Below are 23,590 nucleotides of genomic sequence, written 5' to 3' on the forward strand. Positions count from 1 at the left end.
TATCCTCGGCAGTGAGAAGATCTCTACTTTGATGGACTCAGCCAGAAAATCTACAGGTGGGTAATCCTTGGATCACCTCGCCATGTGTGGTAATCACCACGGACATCAGCAAGTAGGGATGGGGCGTGCACCTGGAGGGAAGGATTCTTCAAGGCAGATGGCCATCAGAGATCCGTTTCAGGTTATCCAATTACAGAGAGCTCTACATTGGAATGAGGCAGTGTTGAAGGGTCAACACGTGATCCTGTCAGACAATGTGACGACTGTTTCCTTCCTACGACATCAAGGAGGTCCCAGAGATCGGGCACTCCAGGATCTGGCGGAAAGAATTTTCTCCTGGACAGAGGACAGTCCCGTCAGTGGCAGCGGTTCATCTAGAAGGGTCCCAAAATGTCCTGGCAGATTACCTGAGCAGACGGAAGGTTTGGCTAACAGAATGGGAACTGAACGAGGAGGTGTTCCACCACCTGTGCCATCTCTGGGGCACACCTCAAGTAGACTGGTTTGCGACCAGAAAAAATACAAAGACTGACAGATTTTATTCACTGAATCCATCGGACAATCCAGAATCCGTCTATGCACAAGTCAGAAGTGGAGCGGGACCCTTTCTTACGCTTTTCCCCCGATTGCACTCATTCCAGGTGCCCTCAGGAAGATCCAGGAGGATCAGGCGAGGGTACTTATGATTGCCCCATATTGTCCATAATTAAGTTGTTTTCCACTGCTAAGAGCTATGGCTTAGAAGACCCGATTCTACTTCAGAGGAAAGATATTATCCATTGGGGTCCAATCTTCCATCAGCTTGGATCCTGAGCAGGACATCCTGAGAGCTCAGGGGTTGTCAGACCAGGTCATAACCACGATTCCGGCTAGCAGAAAGCCGATCACTTCCGCAATATACAACAAAATATGGAAGAGGTTCTGTTTGGAAGATGGCAGGTCTGACTTTGTGGCAGGCAGACCTGATATCCCAAGCATATTGGACTTCATTCAGGTGGGTTTTAATAAGGGGCTTAGACTCAGCACCCTATAAAGGTCCAGATATCGGCGTTAAGTACATTCTTTGATTATTCTCTGGCCACTCACCCATGGGTAGCTAGATTCATCAGGGCAATACAGAGATTGCGTCCTACGATCAGGCGGTCAGTTCCCCCTTTGGGATCTGAATTTGGTCCTTAGATCCCTCTGCAAGGAGCCTTATGTACCGGGGGGGGGAAAGATGTCTATCTCAGTCCGGACCATCAAAGCGGAGTTTTTAGTGGCCATAACTACGGCAAAAAGATTAGGGGAAATTCAAGCCCTGTCCACTCTGGATCCATATCTTCAGATATGGGAGGATCGTATAATCCTAAAATTAGAGCCCGCTTTTGTACCGAAGGTAGCGTCTTGCCAGAATCTAAACCAGGAAATTGTCTTGCCTTGGTTTTGTGAGAACCCTTCAAATGAGAGAGAACAGGTCCTTCACTCGTTGGACGTAAGACAGGCAGTCAACGAGTGTCTAGAGGCCACTCGTAGTTTGAGACAGGATCCTAACTTGCTTGTCTTATTTGGGGGGAAAAAAGCTTCTAGAATCACCATCGCAAGATGGATTACTTAGGCTAAGGAAATTACCGATCAGTCAGAAGGCATCAAGCCCCCCTGAAGGTTTAAGAGCCCACTCGACTAGGGCAGTATCGACTTCCTGGGCTGAGAGGGCGGGGGCAGCAGTCAACCAAATCTGTAAAGCTGCAACCTGGGCCAGGCTTGATACGTTTTGCAGGCATTACAAGTTAGACGTGTTATCTGACAACAAACTGCCTTTGGGAGAAAAGTTCTCCAGGCAGTGGTCCCACCCTAAGGCATTATTTTGGTATTCTCCATGGTGCTGTCAGGAGGGACGTCCTGGAAAATAGGTATTGGACCTACCGGTAATTGTTTCCAGGAGTCCATCATGACAGCATGGTTAGTTCCCTCCCTGATTATGTTGTTTTTCATGATGTCTTAATATGTTATCAAATGAAATAAATGTGTTAAGTTGCACCAGCCGTGGTGTGGTACTTGTTAAAAAACTGAGGGAGTTGGGTGGGGAGGGGCCTTTTAACCTCTCGTGTGCTTTCCTGTCCGTGTAAGGAGGAAGACTACCTCCATGGTGCTGTCAGGATGGACTCCTGGAAACATAATTACCGGTAGGTCTGATACCTATATTTTTTTTTTTTTTTTATGTTGCTAATACTGTGCTCCTGAGCAATGTGACTGGGAAAAAGCAAGGAAGGGGAGTTAGGCTTGGTGTTCAAGGTGTACGTGGGGTAGGTGGTAATGTTTGTGAAAGCACTAGTGAAGCAAAGTCATATCGTCATATCCTATGCAAGACAGCTGACAACTTATGTTACTGGACAGGCTACACCACTTCCTTTCTTTGGCAGATGCACAGCGGTACGCCTTGTCGATGATGCCCAGAAAGTGCATGTACTCGAGTGGATGGCAAGCGCAGCTTCAAGTGGCCTCTCCTCCTCTTCCTCCACCTCAACATCACACCAGGTACAGTCCACAGAGGTGGCACCCAAATTCCCCTTGCTTCCCCCCCGCGTCCCAACTATCCAGCCGTTCAACTGACTGAAACCACAGGTGGATGAGTCTGAAGAGCTGTTCACACCTTCTATGCCGTATTCATCAGAAGTGTACTCAAAAGCTTTGCAGAGTTGAGAGGAGGAAATCTGCACAAATGCCCAAAATTTCTTTCGCTTGGACCTGGGGCAGGACTAAGTACAGTCCGAACAGCATCCTGATCCTTGTCGTCAGACATTAATCCCGGGGGGGGGGGGGGGGGGGGTGATCCTGATGAGATTCAGATATCCAAAGACCTACTGATAGGGATTCTAGATTAAGAGCCCCATCTGGGACAGTGCCGTGCCGAGAATATACTGTATGTAAAGCACTGTAAAATTAATGGCCCTATATTATGTAAATGAGTAAAATAAATAAAATCTGAGGCTCTCGTGGACTGTACTGTGCTGCCAGGGCAAGAAGAGCTGGAGGGTGACTCCAAGGGCGAGGAATGTGATGACACAAGAGGATGATGAGGTGTTAGATCTCAGTTGGCGTGAACATAGAAGCACACAGCTGAGTAGGTCATCTGAGGTTACGTTGCGCCGTCCATTGCAGAAACGTAGTGATGCAGCTACGACTGTGCCTGTGACCAGCAGCGTCCGCGGGTCTGCAGTTCGCAGGGGTGGCAAGTGTTGCCTAGCCTGGGCCTTTTTTTGACACTGCACAGAATGAGCCAACTCGCATAATCTGCAAACTTGGCAAAAAAAAACTGAGTTGAGGTAAAAAGTGCAATAATTTGACTACTTACATGTATGAACCTTCACATGCACAATCAACATGCTTTACTGTGGGAATCCCACTGCTCAAAAATGCGGATCAGCTGACCTCAACAACCATCTGCCGCCTCATCAATCACATCTGCTGCTTATTTCCCCCCTCCTCAAGTCTTGGAATCCCCAAGGCTTGCAGGACAATCCTCTACATTTAACAATTCATCCACTGCTGCCTTCTCTAGGGTCTACACCTGCGCCCTCACCCACTGACACAAGTTCCAACATCGCAGAGTGAATCCCAGCCACTTCTGTACTGCGCAGCCAGGACTCTCAATCAGGCAGTAGTAACATTGATAAGCCTTGGAGATCGCAGTCGTACAGCTGAAGAGTTGTGGAGAAGGCCGTGTTCGATAAAGGTGTGAACCTGGTGGCGTCCCTACGACAAGGCAAGCTTACACACGTGCCTTGCATGGCTCATGTCCTCAACCTGGTGGTACAATGTTTTCTACGCCACTATCCTGGCCTGAGAGCTGCTCCAGAAAGCATGTAAGCTGTGTGCTCATTTCCGATGTTCGCACCCCTGTGGTCATCGACTAGCATCGATACAGAGGTCTTCTTCCATGCCAGTTAACAGGTTGATATGCGATGTGCCTACATGGTGGAATTCCACTCTGTACATGTTGCAGCGACTGTGGCCACAGCAACGAGCCCTGACACAGTATGTCATATCGTATAGCCTGGGCCAATGCAGTATGGACATGGCGCATATCACGTTTACAGAGTGGGCACAGATTAAGGACCTCTGCACCCTTCTGCACAGTTTCAAAATGGCTACTAAGATGGTTAGTGCTGACGATGCCATCATCAGCATTACTTTTCCGATCATCTATATGCTGGAGCAGACTTTGAATAGCCTGCGGGGCGAGAGGAAATGGTGGTCCCAGAAGAAGAGGAGGAAGCAGAGGAGAATGTGGAAGGGATAACATTGTCTCTTAGTTCAAGACTGTTGTCACACAGGTGGGTGCCAAGGGAAGGTGGATTACTGCATTCTAGGGGGGCTGGTGATAACAGACAAACTGTTCTCAAAGGTGAAAGATCCGAGGAACAAATGGAGGAGGAAGAGATGATGGACGAGAAACTGTCGGATGAAGGGGATAATCCTCCCCTCTGTGGTTGGCAGGAGGGGATGGATGAGACAAGCCTCATTGTTACACATCCACAAACACAGCATGGGCTTGGACCTCATGGTAGAGCCTGACATATGAGTGCCTTCTTTACCTGCAACATGGTCCCCGTATAGTTATGATTAGGAATAATGCTGACTACTGGGTTGCCATTAGATCCACGTTAAAAAAAACATTTTGCCAGATGATTTCCCGCTAGAAATGGGGACCTGCGAATGCTGGAGTATCAAAACATGCTTTTAAACAACCTTAAGAGAGCTTTTCCCCAAGACAGCAGTGAGGCACACAGTTCACATTGCAGCTCTACATGTCTAATCTCCGGCATGTGAACTTGTCAACGCCAAAACATTACCAGCAGCAGTGGTGGAAGTGGAAGAAGTAACTTCTTTTTGTCCTTTGACACTTTTTTGAGACCAACTCGTGCACCAGTACAAGAGAGTCCAAGTCTTACACGTGGTGAACGAATGGAGAGGATGGTGCAGGAGTATCTAGAACTGAATCAATATGATCAGGGAGGGTTTGGACCCTTTCACATTTTGGTCTTCCAAAATGGATGAGTGGCCTGAGCTCGCCTCACACGCCTTGGAGGTTTTATCATGCCCGGCAGGGCTGTGGAGACTGAGTCAGAGCCCATTTTGATGGAGTTGGAGTTTTGGCTTACCGACTCCACAGCCTGGTGCCCGGCAGCCAGCGTTCTCTTAGAACGTGTCTTCAGCGCTGCTGGGGGTGACCTTACGGATAAAGCGCAGCCGGCTGTCCCCTGAAAGTATAGACCGCCTAACTTTCATTAAGATGAGCAAGTCATGGATCTCCAAGGACTTTTGCACCCCAATCGCAGACTGTACAGACTAGGTGATATAGCATTTTTTAGTATGATGCATTAATGTCATGTAACTGCACTCTGTGATATCTTTAGTGTGGCTGCTGTTAACAAATTTTTGGAAATGTGAACAGTCATGGTTGGTCTACATCTGCTGGGTTAGTTGTAGTGGAAGACGTGTCGGTCCCAATTATCCTATTTCTATTCTCGTGACAGTTATTCCACTTTGGTAGTGTCAGGCCCTCATCTTTTTAAATGTGAACACTCCTGGTTGGGTCTGCTGGACTGGGTGTAGTGAAAGACCTGTCGGTCCCTATTATACTATTTGTACTGTGGTGAAATTGATGCCACTTTTGCGGTGTCTGCCAATAATTCTTGGAAATGTGAACACTCCTGGTTGGGTCTCCTTCATGCCTGTTGCCTGTAGCAGTAGGCCACCGACACAGTCAGGCCTCCACTTCCTTGGACTCAAATATCAGTGTTACTATCCTTTAAATTGGGGGCCGTTATAAGGTGTTGTGCATGCGTTTGTTTTTGCCTCCCATTGAGCTGAATGGCGTTTGTCGTATATTGGACAATTTAATCAGCGAATATTGCAAATTCGGCAATCATAATCCAAACCGAACATTGAAATATTCGCTCATCTTTATTTTATATTTCCGTGGACGGAAGACAAATGTTGATTAAGGTATAATCTGTCAAATACATTTTGTATTTTTTTTTATAGGTATGATAAAAGAGAAGACCTTTCTGCTAAAGAAAAAGCAATGGCTGATTATACTCATATCATTATGGAATATGAAACTTCTAGTTTGCAACTCTACAGAAACACTCACAGAATATTGGAAGAAATATCTGGATTTGATGGGCTTGGCTTCAATGCTTCTTTTCCACCAATCTATCTTCGATTAGTACCAAAATTAATAATCCTACAAAGGACTCAGTTTACATAATTTTTTTTTTTTTTACATTTTTTTTTCAGTCATTTGAAGAAATAGTTTATTTGATGTAATAAAAAAATATTTTGGTAGTTCTGTGTGCAACTGATGAAAGTATCTACTTACTACTCTGTAAAGGTGGCCATACACTTTAGGGCTCTTTCACACGTCCATGTTTCAGGTACAGGTGGTGACAATTTTGACGTCTGATGCTAATGCGGAACGCTGTTGTCACACGTATTAAACACACGTGCACACTGACATCTCCGGTACAGGTTTTTCCAGTACGGGAAATGTTAGGATGTGTGAAGGAACCCTTAGACAACTTTTGACACTCGTGTCAGACCCCAAAATTCAGAACCTGACCTTAACATTAACCACCATAAAAAAAAAAAAACTTAAGCCCAAACTAGAGAGGAAAAAAAATTCTGGGAATTTCTGCCACAGTTAGACAACTTAATTTTTCAATTCACCTTTTCATAAGGCCAGTCTTGTCAGCCTCCCAAACTTTAGTCATTAGCCTAAAGAACCTTGTTTGCTTTATTCACTTTATAATCTGTTGAATGTCCAACTCTGCCAGTCATAAATAAACTCTAAGCTTTGTCTCAGGCCAGAAGCAATCTATCTAAATGCAATATATGCCAGTGTCTGGCAGGAGACAAGGAATGCTGTGGGATGTTTTACTTACATTCTTTTTGCCATATGAAGTAGAGCAGGGATGGCGAACTTCTGGCCCACGATGTTATTTCCTCCAGTGCCCGGAAGATAGGCTAATACTGCCAGTTAGAGGGTTTCTTAATCCCTAAGGCTGGTTTCACATTAGCGCTTTTTAAGCGCACGCACGGCCGGGGGTAGCTCTGCCCCCGAGCCGGCTCTCTGCCTGGCGTGCCAGCCCCTTGCTTGTAGCGCCGCCTCCTAGCGCACAGCGGCGCCTGCTATCGGCGCACCCTATCTTTAGCATAGGGTGCGCAGGCCGTGCGCTAGTTGCTCTTTGACCTGCGCTGCGCACTTTTGACGGTGCGCTGTGCGCGCCAAAATCCGAAAAGTTTGATTTTGGCGCGCACGGCGCACCGTCAAAAGTGCGCAGCGCAGGTCAAAGCGCAACTAGCGCACGGCCTGCGCACCCTATGCTAAAGATAGGGTGCGCCGATCGCAGGCGCCGCTGTGCGCTAGGAGGCGGCGCTACAAGCAAGGGGCGGGCACGCCGGGCAGAGAGCCGGCTCGGGGGCGGAGCTACCCCCGGCCGTGCGTGCGCTTAAAAAGCGCTAATGTGAAACCAGCCTTAGTGACCAAACCAGGTTTTTAAATCTGACCAGTGTCACTTTATGGCTATGTTCACACTGGTTGTTTTTGCCTGCAGCAAAACCTGATTTTCTTGGCAGGAAAGACGTTTGGGGGCAGGTTTTGGTGCGGTTTTTTTTTTTCGTGTGTGTCTTTGTCCATGCTAATGTCCATGACTTTCCTGCAGAAAAAAACACTGCAAATAATGATACCTGTGTTTTTTCAACAGCCATTAAAGCTAATGGGTGAAAAACGCTGCAAAACCTCTGAAAGTGACATTCTGTGTCCAAAAAAAGCAGCAAAGCACAAAATCCTGATGACACAAAAACCCATTGTGTGTGCATGAGATTTGTGAAATTTCATAGGCTTTGCTGGTACTGTAAAAAGCAGCTGAAAATTGGCATGAAAAAACAGTGTGAACATACCCTATGGGGTAATCTAGAATGCTTCAACATATTCCATTGATTGAGGTTGTTTTTATCACATAAAAACATTAATAAATAATAACCTTTCCCTCGTCGGTTTTACATCAGCACCATTTGTAAAATGTTTTGTTAGCATTTTAGAAGGTTTAACAATGTAGCAGTTATTCATTTTTTTCAAGGAAATTTACAAAATCTATTTTTTTATGGACCTATTCAGTTTTGAAGTGACTCTGGGGGTTCTATATATTGGAATCCCCCAAAAGTGATACTATTTTAAAAACCGCACTCTTCAATGTATTCAAAATTGCTTTTAGGTAGTTTAACCCTTCAGCTGCTGTTCAGGAATTAATGCAAAGTGGCATAACAGGAATGAAGAAATGTATTTTTACCATCTAAATTTTGATAACTTGTGAACAGGCCACTATATCCAGCAGACTCTAAGGCTATGTGCACACGGTGCGGATTTCTTGCATTTCCACACGGTTTTTTCGTGCGGAAAGGTTCCAAAAATGCAAGCGATTACTGAGGCAATGTGAATCAATTACTTCCTGAATTGTGCATATGCTGCAGAATTTTCTGTCCTTATTCACAGCAATTTTTTTCTGCAGCATGTCCATTTTTTGTGCGAATCTGCTGCATTTCTGCACCCATTGACTTCCATTGAGTCAGTCAAATCCACAGCAAACCCGCAGGTGTAAAAATGTTTGCGGATTTTCTGCCAAAAACGCTGCAGTAAAGGAAATTGTCAGAAGGAGGAACAATGTGTGAGAGAATGTGTGCCTGTGTATGCCCATGCAACGAAAGCCCATAGTGATTGTACTTGGGCATCGTCTGATGGGTCCCGCTATGTCTGCTGTCACATATAACAGAGACAGCATGAGCTGATGATGGGATAGTAGTGTCATCAGCCAGCGCCTGAGTTCAATTGTAAAAAAAAAAAAATCAAAACATTGACATAATCACATACACAATACATACTCACCGAACACCTAATCCCCGACGTCCGCATCTCCTGCAAGCAATCAAAAATTAATACACCAACGAATACTCCCTGGCCGCCGTAGTCCATTTAATACTGAGTGTCTCACGTCGATGTCAAACGGCCTCCAGCGATACACTGACAGGAGGAAATCGCTCCCGAGTGTACCACAGAGCCGCCGAGGGTTCACTGGAGTACATCAGCTGATCAGCTCCGGTTCTTTTGTAAGCAGGTTCCTGGATGCAGTAATGCAGAGTAAGGGTTAACAATAGAGTTGAGCGACTTTTGGTTTTTTAGGGTCGCGTTTCGTTTCGTGAAACCCGACTTTTCCAAAAGTCGGGTCGAGCAAGATCGTCCGATTATAGGGAAAAGTCGGGGTCGTCCCGAAACACGAAACCCAATGTAAGTCAATGGGGAATAAAAGTCGGCAGTGAGAGGAGGACAGGAAACACACCTACAGTGCCCATTTGAATGCCAAAAGCATCAATTCTTCTTACTTAAGCTTGTCAACCTTAATTAACTTCATAATACAAGTTACGCACTGAAAAATGGGGGTTATTTGGCTGAAGTTGTGGGGGGGAGGGCTGGCTGCAGGTTTTCATGTGCCCTGGGCGAAAGAGCGCCCCTTTAACACATACCACAACTCATCATGCTCCGATACGGCAGATAAATAGCGGTATAGTACAATGAAAAATACCTCACTTTTTACATCTCATGACGAGGCCCATCTATTTCTCCATACAGAATCATTGGTCCCATATAATGTTTGAAACAGTATATGATGAGCTCCACATAATGCTACATTATATGTTGGTCCCCATGGATGAAGCTCCACTGTCTTATGGGCCCAAATAATGCTCCAAACATAATGGGCCCCATTTCTAATGCTCTAGTGTATAATGGGCCCTGTAAATGCTGCTCCAGTGTCTGATGTCCACCTTTGGAATGTTCCAGTGTATGGTGGGCCCCATCTATCATTCTCCAGAGTATAGTGCTCCCCAAAAATTGCTGTCCCAACATTGAAAACAATCAAATAAGTCTCCTCACTAGGGAATCCCTGTACTTGTCTGGACAGGTGCTGTAGCTTGCTTAACAGCTCGCCAGCCGTTCTCACGCCCAGTATGGATTGCACGTGATTGCACAAAGGTTAGAAAGGGTACCGTATCCCTGGATAACATGTATGGATAGCGTACACATTCAAAATATATGTCTCAGGAGGCAGGCTCAGACGGTGTCAGGCCCAGTATGGATTGCACGTGATTGCACAAAGGTTAGAAAGGGTACCGTATCCCTGGATAACGTATGGATAGCGTACACATTCAAAATATATGTCTCAGGAGGCAGGCTCAGACGGTGTCAGGCACAGTATGGATTGCACGTGATTGCACAAAGGTTATAAAGGGTACCGTATCCCCGGATAACATGTATGGATAGCGTACACATTCAAAATATATGTCTCAGGAGGCAGGCTCAGACGGTGTTAGGCCCAGTATGGATTGCACGTGATTGCACAAAGGTTAGAAAGGGTACCGTATCCCTGGATAACATGTATGGATAGCGTACACATTCAAAATATATGTCTCAGGAGGCAGGCTCAGACGGTGTCAGGCACAGTATGGATTGCACGTGATTGCACAAAGGTTAGAAAGGGTACCGTATCCCCGGATAACATGTATGGATAGCGTACACATTCAAAATATATGTCTCAGGAGGCAGGCTCAGACGGTGTTAGGCCCAGGATGGATTGCACGTGATTGCACAAAGGTTAGAAAGGGTACCGTATCCCCGGATAACATGTATGGATAGCGTACACATTCAAAATATATGTATCAGGAGGCAGGCTCAGACGGTGTTAGGCCCAGTATGGATTGCACGTGATTGCACAAAGGTTAGAAAGGGTACCGTATCCCCGGATAACATGTATGGATAGCGTACACATTCAAAATATATGTCTAAGGAGGCAGGCTCAGATGGTGTTAGGCCCAGTATGGATTGCACGTGATTGCACAATGGTTAGAAAGGGTACCGTATCCCTGGATAACATGTATGGATAGCGTACACATTCAAAATATATGTCTCAGGAGGCAGGCTCAGACGGTGTCAGGCCCAGTATGGATTGCACGTGATTGCACAAAGGTTAGAAAGGGTACCGTATCCCTGGATAACATGTATGGATAGCGTACACATTCAAAATATATGTCTCAGGAGGCAGGCTCTGACGGTGTCAGGCACAGTATGGATTGCACGTGATTGCACAAAGGTTAGAAAGGGTACCGTATCCCTGGATAACATGTATGGATAGCGTACACATTCAAAATATATGTCTCAGGAGGCAGGCTCAGACGGTGTCAGGCACAGTATGGATTGCACGTGATTGCACAAAGGTTAGAAAGGGTACCGTATCCCCGGATAACATGTATGGATAGCGTACACATTCAAAATATATGTCTCAGGAGGCAGGCTCAGATGGTGTTAGGCCCAGTATGGATTGCACGTGATTGCACAAAGGTTAGAAAGGGTACCGTATCCCCGGATAACATGTATGGATAGCGTACACATTCAAAATATATGTCTCAGGAGGCAGGCTCAGACGGTGTTAGGCCCAGTATGGATTGCACGTGATTGCACAATGGTTAGAAAGGGTACCGTATCCCTGGATAACATGTATGGATAGCGTACACATTCAAAATATATGTCTCAGGAGGCAGGCTCAGACGGTGTCAGGCCCAGTATGGATTGCACGTGATTGCACAAAGGTTAGAAAGGGTACCGTATCCCTGGATAACGTATGGATAGCGTACACATTCAAAATATATGTCTCAGGAGGCAGGCTCAGACGGTGTCAGGCACAGTATGGATTTGACGGCCCAGATTACACAGCGGAGGAGCAGAGAGAGGTAAAGATTGCAAATGCTGGGGCCCTGCCCAAGCAAGGGGGGCCCACTCGTGGGTGTCGGTACTGGCACTGGGCCCCTCATAGTACAGCGGTGTGTCTGACGGCGGGTGTGCACCACCACCGTCAGAGACACTTGATTGCACTATGAGGGACCCTGTGCCAGTGCCCGCGCCCAAGAGTCGGCCTACCCACCTGTCCAGGGCAACGGCACTCGCACGGTGTCGTGCGGTAGGTGGTGACCCCGGCCATGGGGGGGGAGGCAGCACAGTTAGGGAGTTTTAGAAAGTGGCATATGTTGATGTTGGACATTCAGCTGATGCAAAAGGCGAAATAGGTGAAGTACCAGGAAGAGGTGGACCAAAGCAAGCCATTTTTCTGTCACCCTATGTGTCATCAGGGGAAGGTGGGACAAAATCCTTGGAAACCCATGCGTGGTTCATTTTAATGAAGGTTAGATCATCCACATTTTGGGTTGACAGACGGGTCCTTTTTTCTGTCAGGATTGATCCAGCTGCACTGAAGACTCTTTCCGATAGCACACTTGCAGCTGGTCAAGCGAGCTCCTGTAAGGCATATTGGGCCAATTCAGGCCAGGTGTCCAGTTTAGCGGCCCAATAGTCAAAGGGGAATGACCTGTGTGGGAGAACATCGATATGGGAGGAAAAGTAGTTCGTAACCATAGTTGACAACTGCTGTCTCCTGTCACTTTCCATCGATGCAGTATTACCAGTTGTGTGAGCGGTATTTGAAAAATCAGTCCACAACATTGTCATGAAACCCCTGTCTCCAACGCCACTTCTGCTGTGTGCACCACGAACACCTCTGCCAAGCTGCCCCCGGCCCGTACGGCTCGTGTGAGAACCATCACCGCTGCTGTGTGCTGGGAATGCCTCAAGCAACCGATTTACCAGAGTTGCTTGTTTATTAGCCAATATTAGGTCAAGGTTCTCCTGTGGCATGATGTTTTGTAATTTGCCTTTATAGCGTGGATCCAGGATGCTGGCCAACCAGTAGTCGTCATCGTTCATCATTTTGGCAATGCGGGGGTCCCTTTTTAGGATCCGCAAGGCATAATCTGACATGTGGGCCAATGTTCCCGGTGTCAATGATGCACTGCGAGTGCTGGGTGGAGGAGCACTTTCTGGCAAATCCACATCCCTCCAGTCACGCACAAACCCTGTAACAGACCTTGCCACGCCAACATTTTCACTTGCCCCACGAGATGCATCCTCCTCCCCTAAGTAATCATCCCCATCATCCTCCTCCTCCTCCTCTTCTTCCTCCACCTCGTCCAGGAGAGGTCCCTGAGCAGACAATGGCTGAATGTCATCAAGGATTCCCTCCTCCTCTTCCTCCTCATCAACATTGGCTGCAGACGCCTGCTCCTTAAGGTGCGTCAAAGTTTGCATGAGCAGACGCATAAGTGGGATGCTCATGCTTAGGATGGCGTCGTCTGCGCTTACCAGCCGTGTGCATTCCTCAAAACACTGAAGGACTTTACAAAGGTCTTTCAGCTTCGACCACTGCACGCCTGTCAACTCCATGTCTGCTCTCAAAGTGCCTGGCCGTGTATCCTCCCACAAATGCATTATGGCCTGCCTCTGCTCGCACAGCCGCTCCACCATGTGCAGGGTGGAGTTCCACCTTGTTGCAATGTCAATAATGAGGCGGTGGTTGGGAAGGTGGAGCAATCGCTGCAGCTTCTGCATACGAACGGAGTGTACAGGCGACCGGCGGATGTGCGCATACAGTCTTCGCACCTTCTGGAGCAGGGCTGTTAACTCCGGATAATTTTTGAGGAAGCACTGCACCACCAGGTTCAAGGTGTGAGCCAAGCAAGGTATGTGGCTGAGTTTTGAAAGGGCTATGGCTGCCAGAAAATTACGACCGTTATCACTAACTACCTTGCCTGCCTCAAGATGTACACTGCCCAGCCATGACTCAGTTTGTCGCTTCAAGTACTCGGCCAGCACCTCGGCGGTGTGTCTGTCACCCAAACACATCATCTGCAACACAGCCTGCTGACGCTTTCCACTAGCTGCTCGATAGGGGGACACATCGTGTGCAACAGTGGCAGCTGCAGATGGAGTGCTCGTACGACTGCGCTCTGTGGACGAGCTTTCGCTTCTGGAGGAGGAGGAGGAGGAGGGTCGAACGCCTACAGCCAACTGTTTCCTATACCGTGGGATAGGCAGCACTGTCCCACCACCACTGTCCCCTGTGGACCCTGCATCCACCACATTAACCCAGTGCGCAGTGATGGACACGTAATGGCCCTGGCCATGCCGACTGGACCATGCATCAGTTGTGAGGTGCACCTTTCCGCTCACTGACTGCTTGAGTGCATGGACAATGCGGTCTTTCACATGATGGTGGAGGGCTGGGATGGCTTTGCGAGAGAAGAAGTGGCGACTGGGTAGGTCATAGCGTGGTACTGCATAGGCCATGAGTTCGCGGAAAGCTGTGCTTTCCACCAACTGAAAGGGCATCATCTCAAACGAGATTAGTTTGGCAATGTGGGCGTTCAAACCCAGTGTACGCGGATGAGAGACTGAGTACTTTCTTGACCTACTCATAGTGTCTGGGAGGGTGAGCTGGACTTGAGAGCTGCATATGGTGGAAGCAGCGGTGGACAGGGCGGACTGAGAGAGGGTTGATGATGGTGATGGAGTTGGTGTTCTTTCTGATGGCCTAGAATCAGTCTTTCGTTGATATAACAGTGGGATTCCCTGACTGCTGTGGTCTTGCAACGACACCTCAACATTTGCTGCTGTGCTAACCGGTGGGCTTACAGTGGGGGAAACAATGTAGCGTTGCTGACTACCTTCGTTGTGATCAGTTGCACATGTGGCACTTGAGGTTTGGTGATGTGTCCACACTTGCAAGTGCATGCTGGTTAAATGTCTAAGCATGCAACTGGTATTCAAATTTTTCAGATTTTTCCCTCGGCTAAAGGTCTTTGCGCACTTCTTACAGATAACCTTGGCCTGATCATGAGGATTTTGTTCAAAAAAGTGCCACACTGCACTCTTCCTACTTTGGCAGACATTTTGCGGCCTAGCACGCTGTGATCTTTTGACCCTCTGGACAAGCTGTCCAGCAACTCTTTTGATGTTTGGAACCTGTCTTTGGAGTGCTCCGGGCCTGCCAGATAACAGCTGTTGCGATGTCGATGTCTGCTGTGGATGCTCCTCATCTGAGCTATTGGAAGCAGCACCCTCTTCCCCCAATGGATGCCAATCTGGGTCAACAACTGGGTCATCCATCACCTCCTCTTCTATGTCATGTGCACCTTTCTCTGTGTCACCGTGTATGGTGGTATAGTGTGCGGGAAGGGGCACCTGAGTCTCATCAGGGTCAAAATCTGGCTCTACACTGCGAGGACAATGTAGTGCTCTGAGTGAATGTACCAGCAGAATCATCCATCAGCGGCTGTGCATCAGTGCACTCCATGTCAGATTCATCTTGGCCTGGGTAATTCACCATTTCACTTGATAATCCAGGCATGGTATGTGAAAACAGCTCCATGGAGTAATCAGTAGTATGGCCTGCATCATCCTTCAATCTTGGTTGGGGTGAAGGACACAAGGAAAGGTGTGGTTCATGAACATGAGCCTCCAATGACGACTCAGTGCTTTTACTTTTTACAACTGAAGAAGAGGAGGCGATAGAGCTGGAGGCTGAGTCAGCAATGTAAGACAAAACTTTTTCCTGATGCTCTGCCTTTAAAAGCGGTTTGCCAACTCCTAGAAAACTAAGCGTTCGAGGCCTTATGTAGCCAGACGATGACGCAGGGTCAGCACCTCCTGCATTCGGACCTATTTTGCTCTTGCCACTACCATCAGATCCACCACCAACACCATCATTACCAGCTGCCAACCCCCGCCCAATTCCACGGCCTCTTCCACCAGCCTTCCTCATTTTTGGTAGAAATGTAGACAAAATCCAACAAACTATATAGTAATGTAAAACAAGGTACAAGGTGTCTATAGGACAGGGGAGATTTAGAATTTCTGCACACACTTGTGGACAGTGGACACTTTTGGATTGTGTGAGGCCCACTGATATCTGAGCGCTATGTGACAGGCTCGATGGCACAGCTGCCTGTGACCAAAGTGACGAGAGGATAATGGAGATTTTGAATCTCTGCGCACACTTTTGGACACTGGACACTTGTGGATTGTGTGAGGCCCACTGATATCTGAGCGCTATGTGACACGCTCGATGGCACAGCTGCCTGTGACCAAAGTGACGAGAGGATAATGGAGATTTTGAATCTCTGCGCACACTTTTGGACACTGGACACTTGTGGATTGTGTGAGGCCCACTGATATCTGAGCGCTATGTGACACGCTCGATGGCACAGCTGCCTGTGACCAAAGTGACGAGAGGATAATGGAGATTTTGAATCTCTGCGCACACTTTTGGACACTGGACACTTGTGGATTGTGTGAGGCCCACTGATATCTGAGCGCTATGTGACACGCTCGATGGCACAGCTGCCTGTGACCAAAGTGACGAGAGGATAATGGAGATTTTGAATCTCTGCGCACACTTTTGGACACTGGACACTTGTGGATTGTGTGAGGCCCACTGATATCTGAGCGCTATGTGACACGCTCGATGGCACAGCTGCCTGTGACCAAAGTGACGAGAGGATAATGGAGATTTTGAATCTCTGCGCACACTTTTGGACACTGGACACTTGTGGATTGTGTGAGGCCCACTGATATCTGAGCGCTATGTGACACGCTCGATGGCACAGCTGCCTGTGACCAAAGTGACGAAAGGATAATGGAGATTTTGAATCTCTGAGCACACTTTTGGACACTGGACACTTGTGGATTGTGTGAGGCCCACTGATATCTGAGCGCTATGTGACAGGCTCGATGGCACAGCTGTGACCAAAGTGACTAGAGGATAAGGGAGATTGGATTGCTTTTAAAAAAGCAGTTTGCGGAGCAGTGGGTAAACAGCAATGCCAGCGTGTCAGGAAGCCTTAAAAGGCAGCCCAACAACCAACACCACTGATACACCACAATATAGCCTCCCCTTGCACTGCACACACAGTGACTTGTGTGTTGTGCAGGCCAAATCGCTAGCAGCAGAAGCAGTTTTTTTGTCTTCTTCCCTGCCTAACGCTCTCCCTACAGAATCAGCAGCAACCTCTCCCTATACTAAGATCGGCAGAAGTAAGATGGCGGTCGGCGTGCACGCCCTTTTATACCCCTTGTGACGCCCACCAAAGCAAGCCAATCACTTGCATGCCCTTCTGAAAGATGGTGGTGACCCGTGCCTAGGTCATCACGTTGCCCACAGTGTCCGTGGATCCTGATTGGCTGAAAAAGAGCGCAAAACAAACTTTTGAAACGCGACTTTGGCGCGTAAGTCGCCGACCTCGTGGCCGACCTCATCCTAGGGTTGGGTTTCGTTTCATGAAACCCGACTTTGCCAAAAGTCGGCGACTTTAATTTTTTCGACCCGTTTCGCTCAACTCTAGTTAACAATAATGTAATTTAATTATAACAACAGAATAAGCTCCTTGCAGGGAGACAACTGGTAACAATTGAAATTTAACAACAGTCTTGTTATGGAACTTATCGTGACTCCTATGTCCAGTGGCAGCATGCGGTCCGATGGGGGTTGTAGTACCAGCAATGGCCGGCACGGTGTCTTCAGGCATCACCCACCCACACACAAACAAGCTTCTGGTGGCAGCGGGCGGTCTCTGGTTTTGCCCGTTGAGCCCCTAGTCCATTATTCTGTAGATTCGAAGTGGGTAGCACCGTGGAAGTCTGTCTGATGCGGGCTCCACCGCACACCTGTCCACATGGGGGAATACAGTTCACAATCTGGTACATGGCACCCGTTCCTTACTGTGAGCACCTCACAATGTCTGATGATGCACCCAACGCTCTTCACGTTCACAGTTCCCGCGGGGCCTTCACGTAAGCCCTGGCAGATCTCGGCTCCGCGTTCCCTCTCCGACTACAGAGCGCGGCACACCCGTCTTTTCTCTCTGCCGGTGGGAAACTTCTGTCTCTTCCTGCTCTCTCCTCCCCTTGCTCACCACGCCCCCTCTCACCGGGTCAGGGGTCCTGTCCGGTTCCCCATTTCCCCTCCGGCAACACTGGACGCAGCATCACGCAGGCACCTGCAGCCTGGTCTTCCTCACACTCACATGACACCGCTGCATAGGAAAGTTTTCACACAGCGGTTGTGTCATACGTGAAAGCATCAGAGCTTATGAACTCTGGTGATCTCTCACCGCAGTGCAGTGATACACTGAAAGAAGGTAATCGCTCCCGCAGTGTATCGCCGGTGGCCGGGTAGAGCGGTCACATCTCTTGATGTGACTGTTCTACATGTGAGATTGCCGTGGGACACTCTGTAAATGGACTACGGTGGACAGGGAGTATTTTGTTTATTTTATTTTTGTTGCAGGAGACGCGGGCGTCGTGGATTAGGTATTCAATAAGTATAGTAAATTAAAATTCAATAAAGGAGTCTATGTGATTATTTCAAATAAAGGACTTTATTCTGGCTGTGTCTTTTTTTACCATATAACTATAGGATTAGTAATGTCTCATAGACACGTCTCCATTACTAACCTGTGGACTTGATGTCACTTGACCATGCAAAGGTGACATCAACTCCACAAATATGAACCCCACTTGCCACCGCTACAGGGCAAGTGGGAAGAGCGAGGCTAAGTGCCAGAATTGGTGTATCTATGAGATGTGCCATTTCTGGGGTGGCTGAAAGCTGATGTTTGTAGCCGGGGGAGTGCCAATATCCATGGCTCCTTCCTAAGCTATTAATATCAGCCTGCAGCTGTCTGACTAGCCTTTGCTGGTTCGATTTTACAGGGGGACCCCAGTAAACTAGCCAGTATAGGCTAAGCAAACATCTGTGAGCTGATATTAATAGTCCGGGAACCTTTATGGGCATTGGCATCTAACGAGAATATTAACCTCAGCTGTCAGCTTTCCCTCTGCTGGTTATGAAAATTACGCAGGAGCCCACGCAATTTTTTTTTTTTTACATTTTTTTTAAAAATAAACATCTTGCGTTTCATGCAGATCTCTTGTGTGTCTTTAACTCTTTATGTACTATTTTATTAATGAGGGTATCTGGCTGACACCTGTTCATTACTAAACCTCGGGCTTGGTATCACACACACACTCATATATTCACTGATATTTGTTTTGTGTGTGTAAACATAAATTTGAACGTGGTATGGAATGATATTATGGTCTTCAATGGAGAATGAAAAAGAAGAGGTTGAACAAGGAAATGACATCACAATTCTCTTTTTTTTTTTAAAAAAATACTATATATTTACTTAGCTCTATGGATTTACAAAAACACATACAAATCTGCATGAAAATCCACAACAAAAACACAGAGATTTTTCACTGCGTTTTCTACAAAGAGATGCAGAAATTTCTGCAAGCAAATCCGCAACGTACACACAAAGCCTATGACTGTTACTTGGCTATTAGCTGCCATGGCAAACATCAGGACCACACAATCAAGATCTCAAGGTGATGATGGGGTTAAAGAGGGGGCCACCATACTATTAGGGTACGTGCACACGCTGTGGAATCTGCTGCGGATTCATCCGCGCGGATTTTGCAAAATCCTGCGGTTTGGCACTGCGGTTTCACCATCTCCACAATGGTGGAGATAGGAAGCCGCAGAAAGAATTGACATGTCAATTCTGCGGTTTAGTAACCGCAGATAATCTGCCCGGAAAATTCCACAGCGTCTGCACTGCGGTTTCCATTTCCCATAGGGAATAATGGTACTGTACACCGCAGCAGAAACTGCTGTGGATCCGCAGCGTGTGCACATACCCTTAACCATCTAGATGCTGTAGTCATTATTGACTGCAGCATTTATGCGGTTAAATGGTTATAGTCGGTACCAACACTGATATTGGCTGATGCAGCAAGTTTTCAGTTATAGTGCACAGCTAGATTGTCACCCGTTGGGGGGGGGGGGGGTAGATGCTATTCTATATCGCAGGTCAGTAAAAAGACATTGGTGGTTACTAAGGGATTAAAGCTGGATGAAAGTGTGGTAAGCATGCTTGTAAGAGTACTGAATAGGGGTGAAGTGAGCTCACCTGGATGTAAAGTATCCTGCCTATAAGCAAAGGAGCACAAAGTCAATATGTGCTTTTTGTGGGACAGCTTTGGCTGCCTTTATACCAGGTCCTCGTTGTCACTATTGTGGGGGAATGTGTGCCTCAATCCTCTAAGCTCAAACAAGAAAAAATTTGGCCCACACACCTTTTAGTATTTAAATTAATGTACAGGTGCACAAATATGCGATATGGCCAATATTCGAACATATACACAATGTGTCAGCACATTACGATTAACCCCTCCCCCCCAAGTCTCTTTGCCACCTTCATGACCAGGCCAATTTTTACGACCAGTGTCACTTTGTGATGATAACGCTGAAACGCTTCAATGGATCCCACCAACTCCGAGACTGTTTTTTTTTTTTTTGTTTGTTTTTTTTCATGACAAATTGTACTTCATGATAGTGGTAAAATTTGTTTATGACTTGTGTTTATTTGTGGAAAAAAAACAAATTTGGTGAAAATTTTGCAATTTTCAACCTTTTTATTTTTATGCTGTTATTCAGAGTAATTTCACACATGATTAATAAATAACATTTCCCACATGTCTACCTTACATCAGCACAATTTTTGAAACAAAATTTGTTTTTGTTAGAAAGTTATAAGGGTTAAAAGTTGTCCACCGATTTATTTTTTTTTTTACAAAATTTGCAAAACCATTTTTTAGGGATCACATTTGCAGTGACTTTGAGGGGTCTATATGACAGAAAATGCCCAAAAGTGACACTTTTCTATAAACCGCACCCCTCAAGGTGCGAAAAACCACATTCAAGAAGTTTACTAACCTTTCAAGTGCTTCACAGAATTTTTTGGAATGTGGAAAAAAAAACATTGAACTTTTTTCACATATTTTACTTTAGATCCAGAATTTATTTTCACAAGGGTTATAAGAGAAAATGGACCTCAAAATTTGTTGTGCAATTTCTTCTGAGCATGCCGATACCCCATATGTGCATGGCAGAGAGCCCCTGATGTGACTAAACAGTGGAAACCCCCCACAAGTGTCACCATTTTGGAAACTAGACCCCTTAGGGAACTTATCTAGATGAGTGGTAAGCAAGGTTGTAGAGTCAATAAGCCAACACACTGACTCCCAACTCCTTACATCAGGAATAGAATAGACATTTACAGTGGGTACGGAAAGTATTCAGACTCCTTTTTCATTGAGTTGGATTAACATGAACCGACTCCTAAAATATATAATAAATTGGATTCAGCAGTTCAGTGCAGGATGTGTTGTAAATGTTTTTAGAATAATTTGGGAAATTTATAAAATGTCCTATACAATGGGTACGTAAAATATTCAGACTCCTTTACATTTTTCACTCTTTGTTTCATTGCAGCCATTTCGTAAATTCAAAAAAGTTCTTTTTTTTTTCTCATTATAGTACACTCTGCACCCCATCTTGACTGAAAAAAAAATGTAGAAATTTTTGCAAATTTATTAAAAAACGAAAAACTGAAATATCACATGGTCATAAGTATTCAGACCCTTTTCTCAGTATTGAGTAGAAGCACCCTTTTGAGTTAGTACAGCCCTGAGTCTTCTTGGGAATGGTGCAACAAGTTTTTCGTACCTGGATTTGGGGATCCTCTGCCATTCTTCCTTCGTTAGGTTGGATGGTGAATGTTGATGGACAGCCACTTTCAGGTCTCTCCAGAAATGCTCAATTGGTTTTAGGTCAGGGCTCCAGCTGGGCCAGTCAAGAATGGAAATCACCCCCATAGCATGATGCTGCCACCACCATGTTTCACTGTTGGGATTGTATTGGGCAGGTGTTGAGCAGGGCCTGGTTTTCTCCACACATACCATTTAGCATTATCACCAAAAAGTTCTATCTTTGTCTCAGACCAGAGAATCTTATTTATCTTATGCTGCCACCATCATTTATTTTACTCATTTATGTAGCGCCATTAATTCCACAGCACTTTACATACATTTTATTCGGACTCCCATGACAGCACCACGAGAGAGGGGATCCGCCCTTCAGGAACAGGAAACCTACAGACAAAAAGTGCGGCATCTCTCCCACGCATCAGTTGGTTTCCTGTTCCTGAGGGGACTGGATCCTACAGACGTGATGACCCAGGCCGGCCAGCCGACAGGTAGCGGGGGGGTCTCCTACCTCGGCCGGTGCGGAGCTCCTGGAGACGCCATGGTGGTCCTTGCAGGGTTGCACGGCGGTGGCGTTCACAGCAGGGAGCAGAGTCCGGAGGATGTCCGCCTCCATAGAAGCCGTCGCCGGGTGAGTATACCCCAGGGTCCTCTGCTCCAGTGATGCGGTGGCCGGCGGCAGTGTCCGGAGCACGGCTGTGGCGCTATCTCTTAAAATGGCCTTTCTGGTAGCAATAACATCTGCACGTAGGATCAGTGATATACAGGCACTTTCCAGGCTTCCTCCTTATACAGAGTTCTTACATGACAGGGTAATCCTAAGACCGGACGCAGCATACTTGCCCAAGGTGGCAACACACTTTCACAGGTCACAAGAGATAGTTCCCCTTCCTTTCTCCCTAATCCTTCTAACCCTAAAGAAAAACTTCATGCGTTAGACGTTAGGAGATGCCTACTAGAGTATATCTTGGCTACTGATCCTTGGAAGAGGGATAATGCATTATTCTTATCCTTCCAAGGCCCTAAGAAGGGGCTTAGAGTATCAAAATGCACGTTAGCAAGGTGGATTAGGGAGGCTATCTCTCTTGCTTATATCTGAGGGTGCATTGCACTCGTGCCATGGCGTCATTTTGGGCGGAGAGATCTATAGTGTCAATTGACCAGATATGTATGGCAGCCACTTGGTCATCTCCTTCCACCTTTTTTAACCACCATCGGTTGGACATGGGTGCCTCCTCAGATCTCACCTTTGGGATAAGGGTGCTGCAGGATGTAGTCCCTCCCTAAGTTAGTTTACATCTCTGTAATTCTCTCGTGGTGCTTTCATGGGAGTCTGAATAAAGTATTGTCATGATTCCAGTGCAGGTTTTGACCTGCACGTCAGGGGTTAATGTCTTGAGCTCAGTGCAGGCTTGACCTGCACGCCTGGGGTTAATTATTGTGGCCTCTCTTTGGCTCAAGGAGAGCTTCTTATAGCCCTGGGAGACTCCAATCCCTGTCAGTTATACTTTTGCCTTTGGCCGAGTGTGGTGACCCCTGTGTGCCTGTGCCTTCTGATTGTCTTCTAGCTTGCTTATATGGTTCAGACCCGGTTTTGTCCCCTGTTGTGAGTTTGTCTCTTGATTCTGTACTGTTTATCTGCTTCTCTGGTTTCTGACTTATTGCCTATGTCCTGACTAGTCTCTGATTGCCCCTCTTGTACTGTGCTGCTATCTCCGTGTATGACCCATTGCTTACGTTCTGACTACTCTCTGCTTGTCCCTCTCTGTGTATGACCCCCGTTTGTCTGATTTGAGGATCCCTGTAGTAGAAACCTGCATTTATCTCCAGCAGCAGGACGCTAAGCCCCACCCCCTGCAGTCACATTATCGTAGGTCCTTCACTGCTTTCTACCCTCAGTGACACAGGTCCTGTGAGCCTGGAGCACGCATTGTCACCACTGCTGCCCCACTCCACAGGCATCTTTGGGCACAGGTTTGTACTCAGGACACGCGCACTGGC

The 23,590-nt window shown here is 46.8% G+C and overlaps 1 protein-coding gene across 3 annotated transcripts in view; it reads left to right on the top strand.

Annotated features, from left to right (window-relative positions):
- ALG12 (ALG12 alpha-1,6-mannosyltransferase) overlaps nt 1-6,333 on the top strand; it is a 42,921-nt gene extending 36,588 nt beyond the window's left edge. For 2 of the 3 annotated variants that reach the window (XM_073573479.1, XM_073573477.1), the window contains one exon: nt 6,031-6,333. In XM_073573479.1, coding sequence (XP_073429580.1) covers nt 6,031-6,256 — 226 coding nt within the window. In that variant the 3' untranslated portion in view covers nt 6,257-6,333. Of the gene's footprint in view, nt 1-2,402 lie in introns of all 3 variants that reach the window. The other variant, XM_073573478.1, reaches the window with a different exon arrangement.
- The last annotated feature ends 17,257 nt before the right edge of the window (nt 6,334-23,590 follow it).

Source organism: Dendrobates tinctorius, unplaced genomic scaffold (genome assembly GCF_039654945.1).
Source record: "Dendrobates tinctorius isolate UK_male_01 unplaced genomic scaffold, ASM3965494v1 ptg000035l, whole genome shotgun sequence".
Taxonomy (NCBI): domain Eukaryota; kingdom Metazoa; phylum Chordata; class Amphibia; order Anura; family Dendrobatidae; genus Dendrobates; species Dendrobates tinctorius.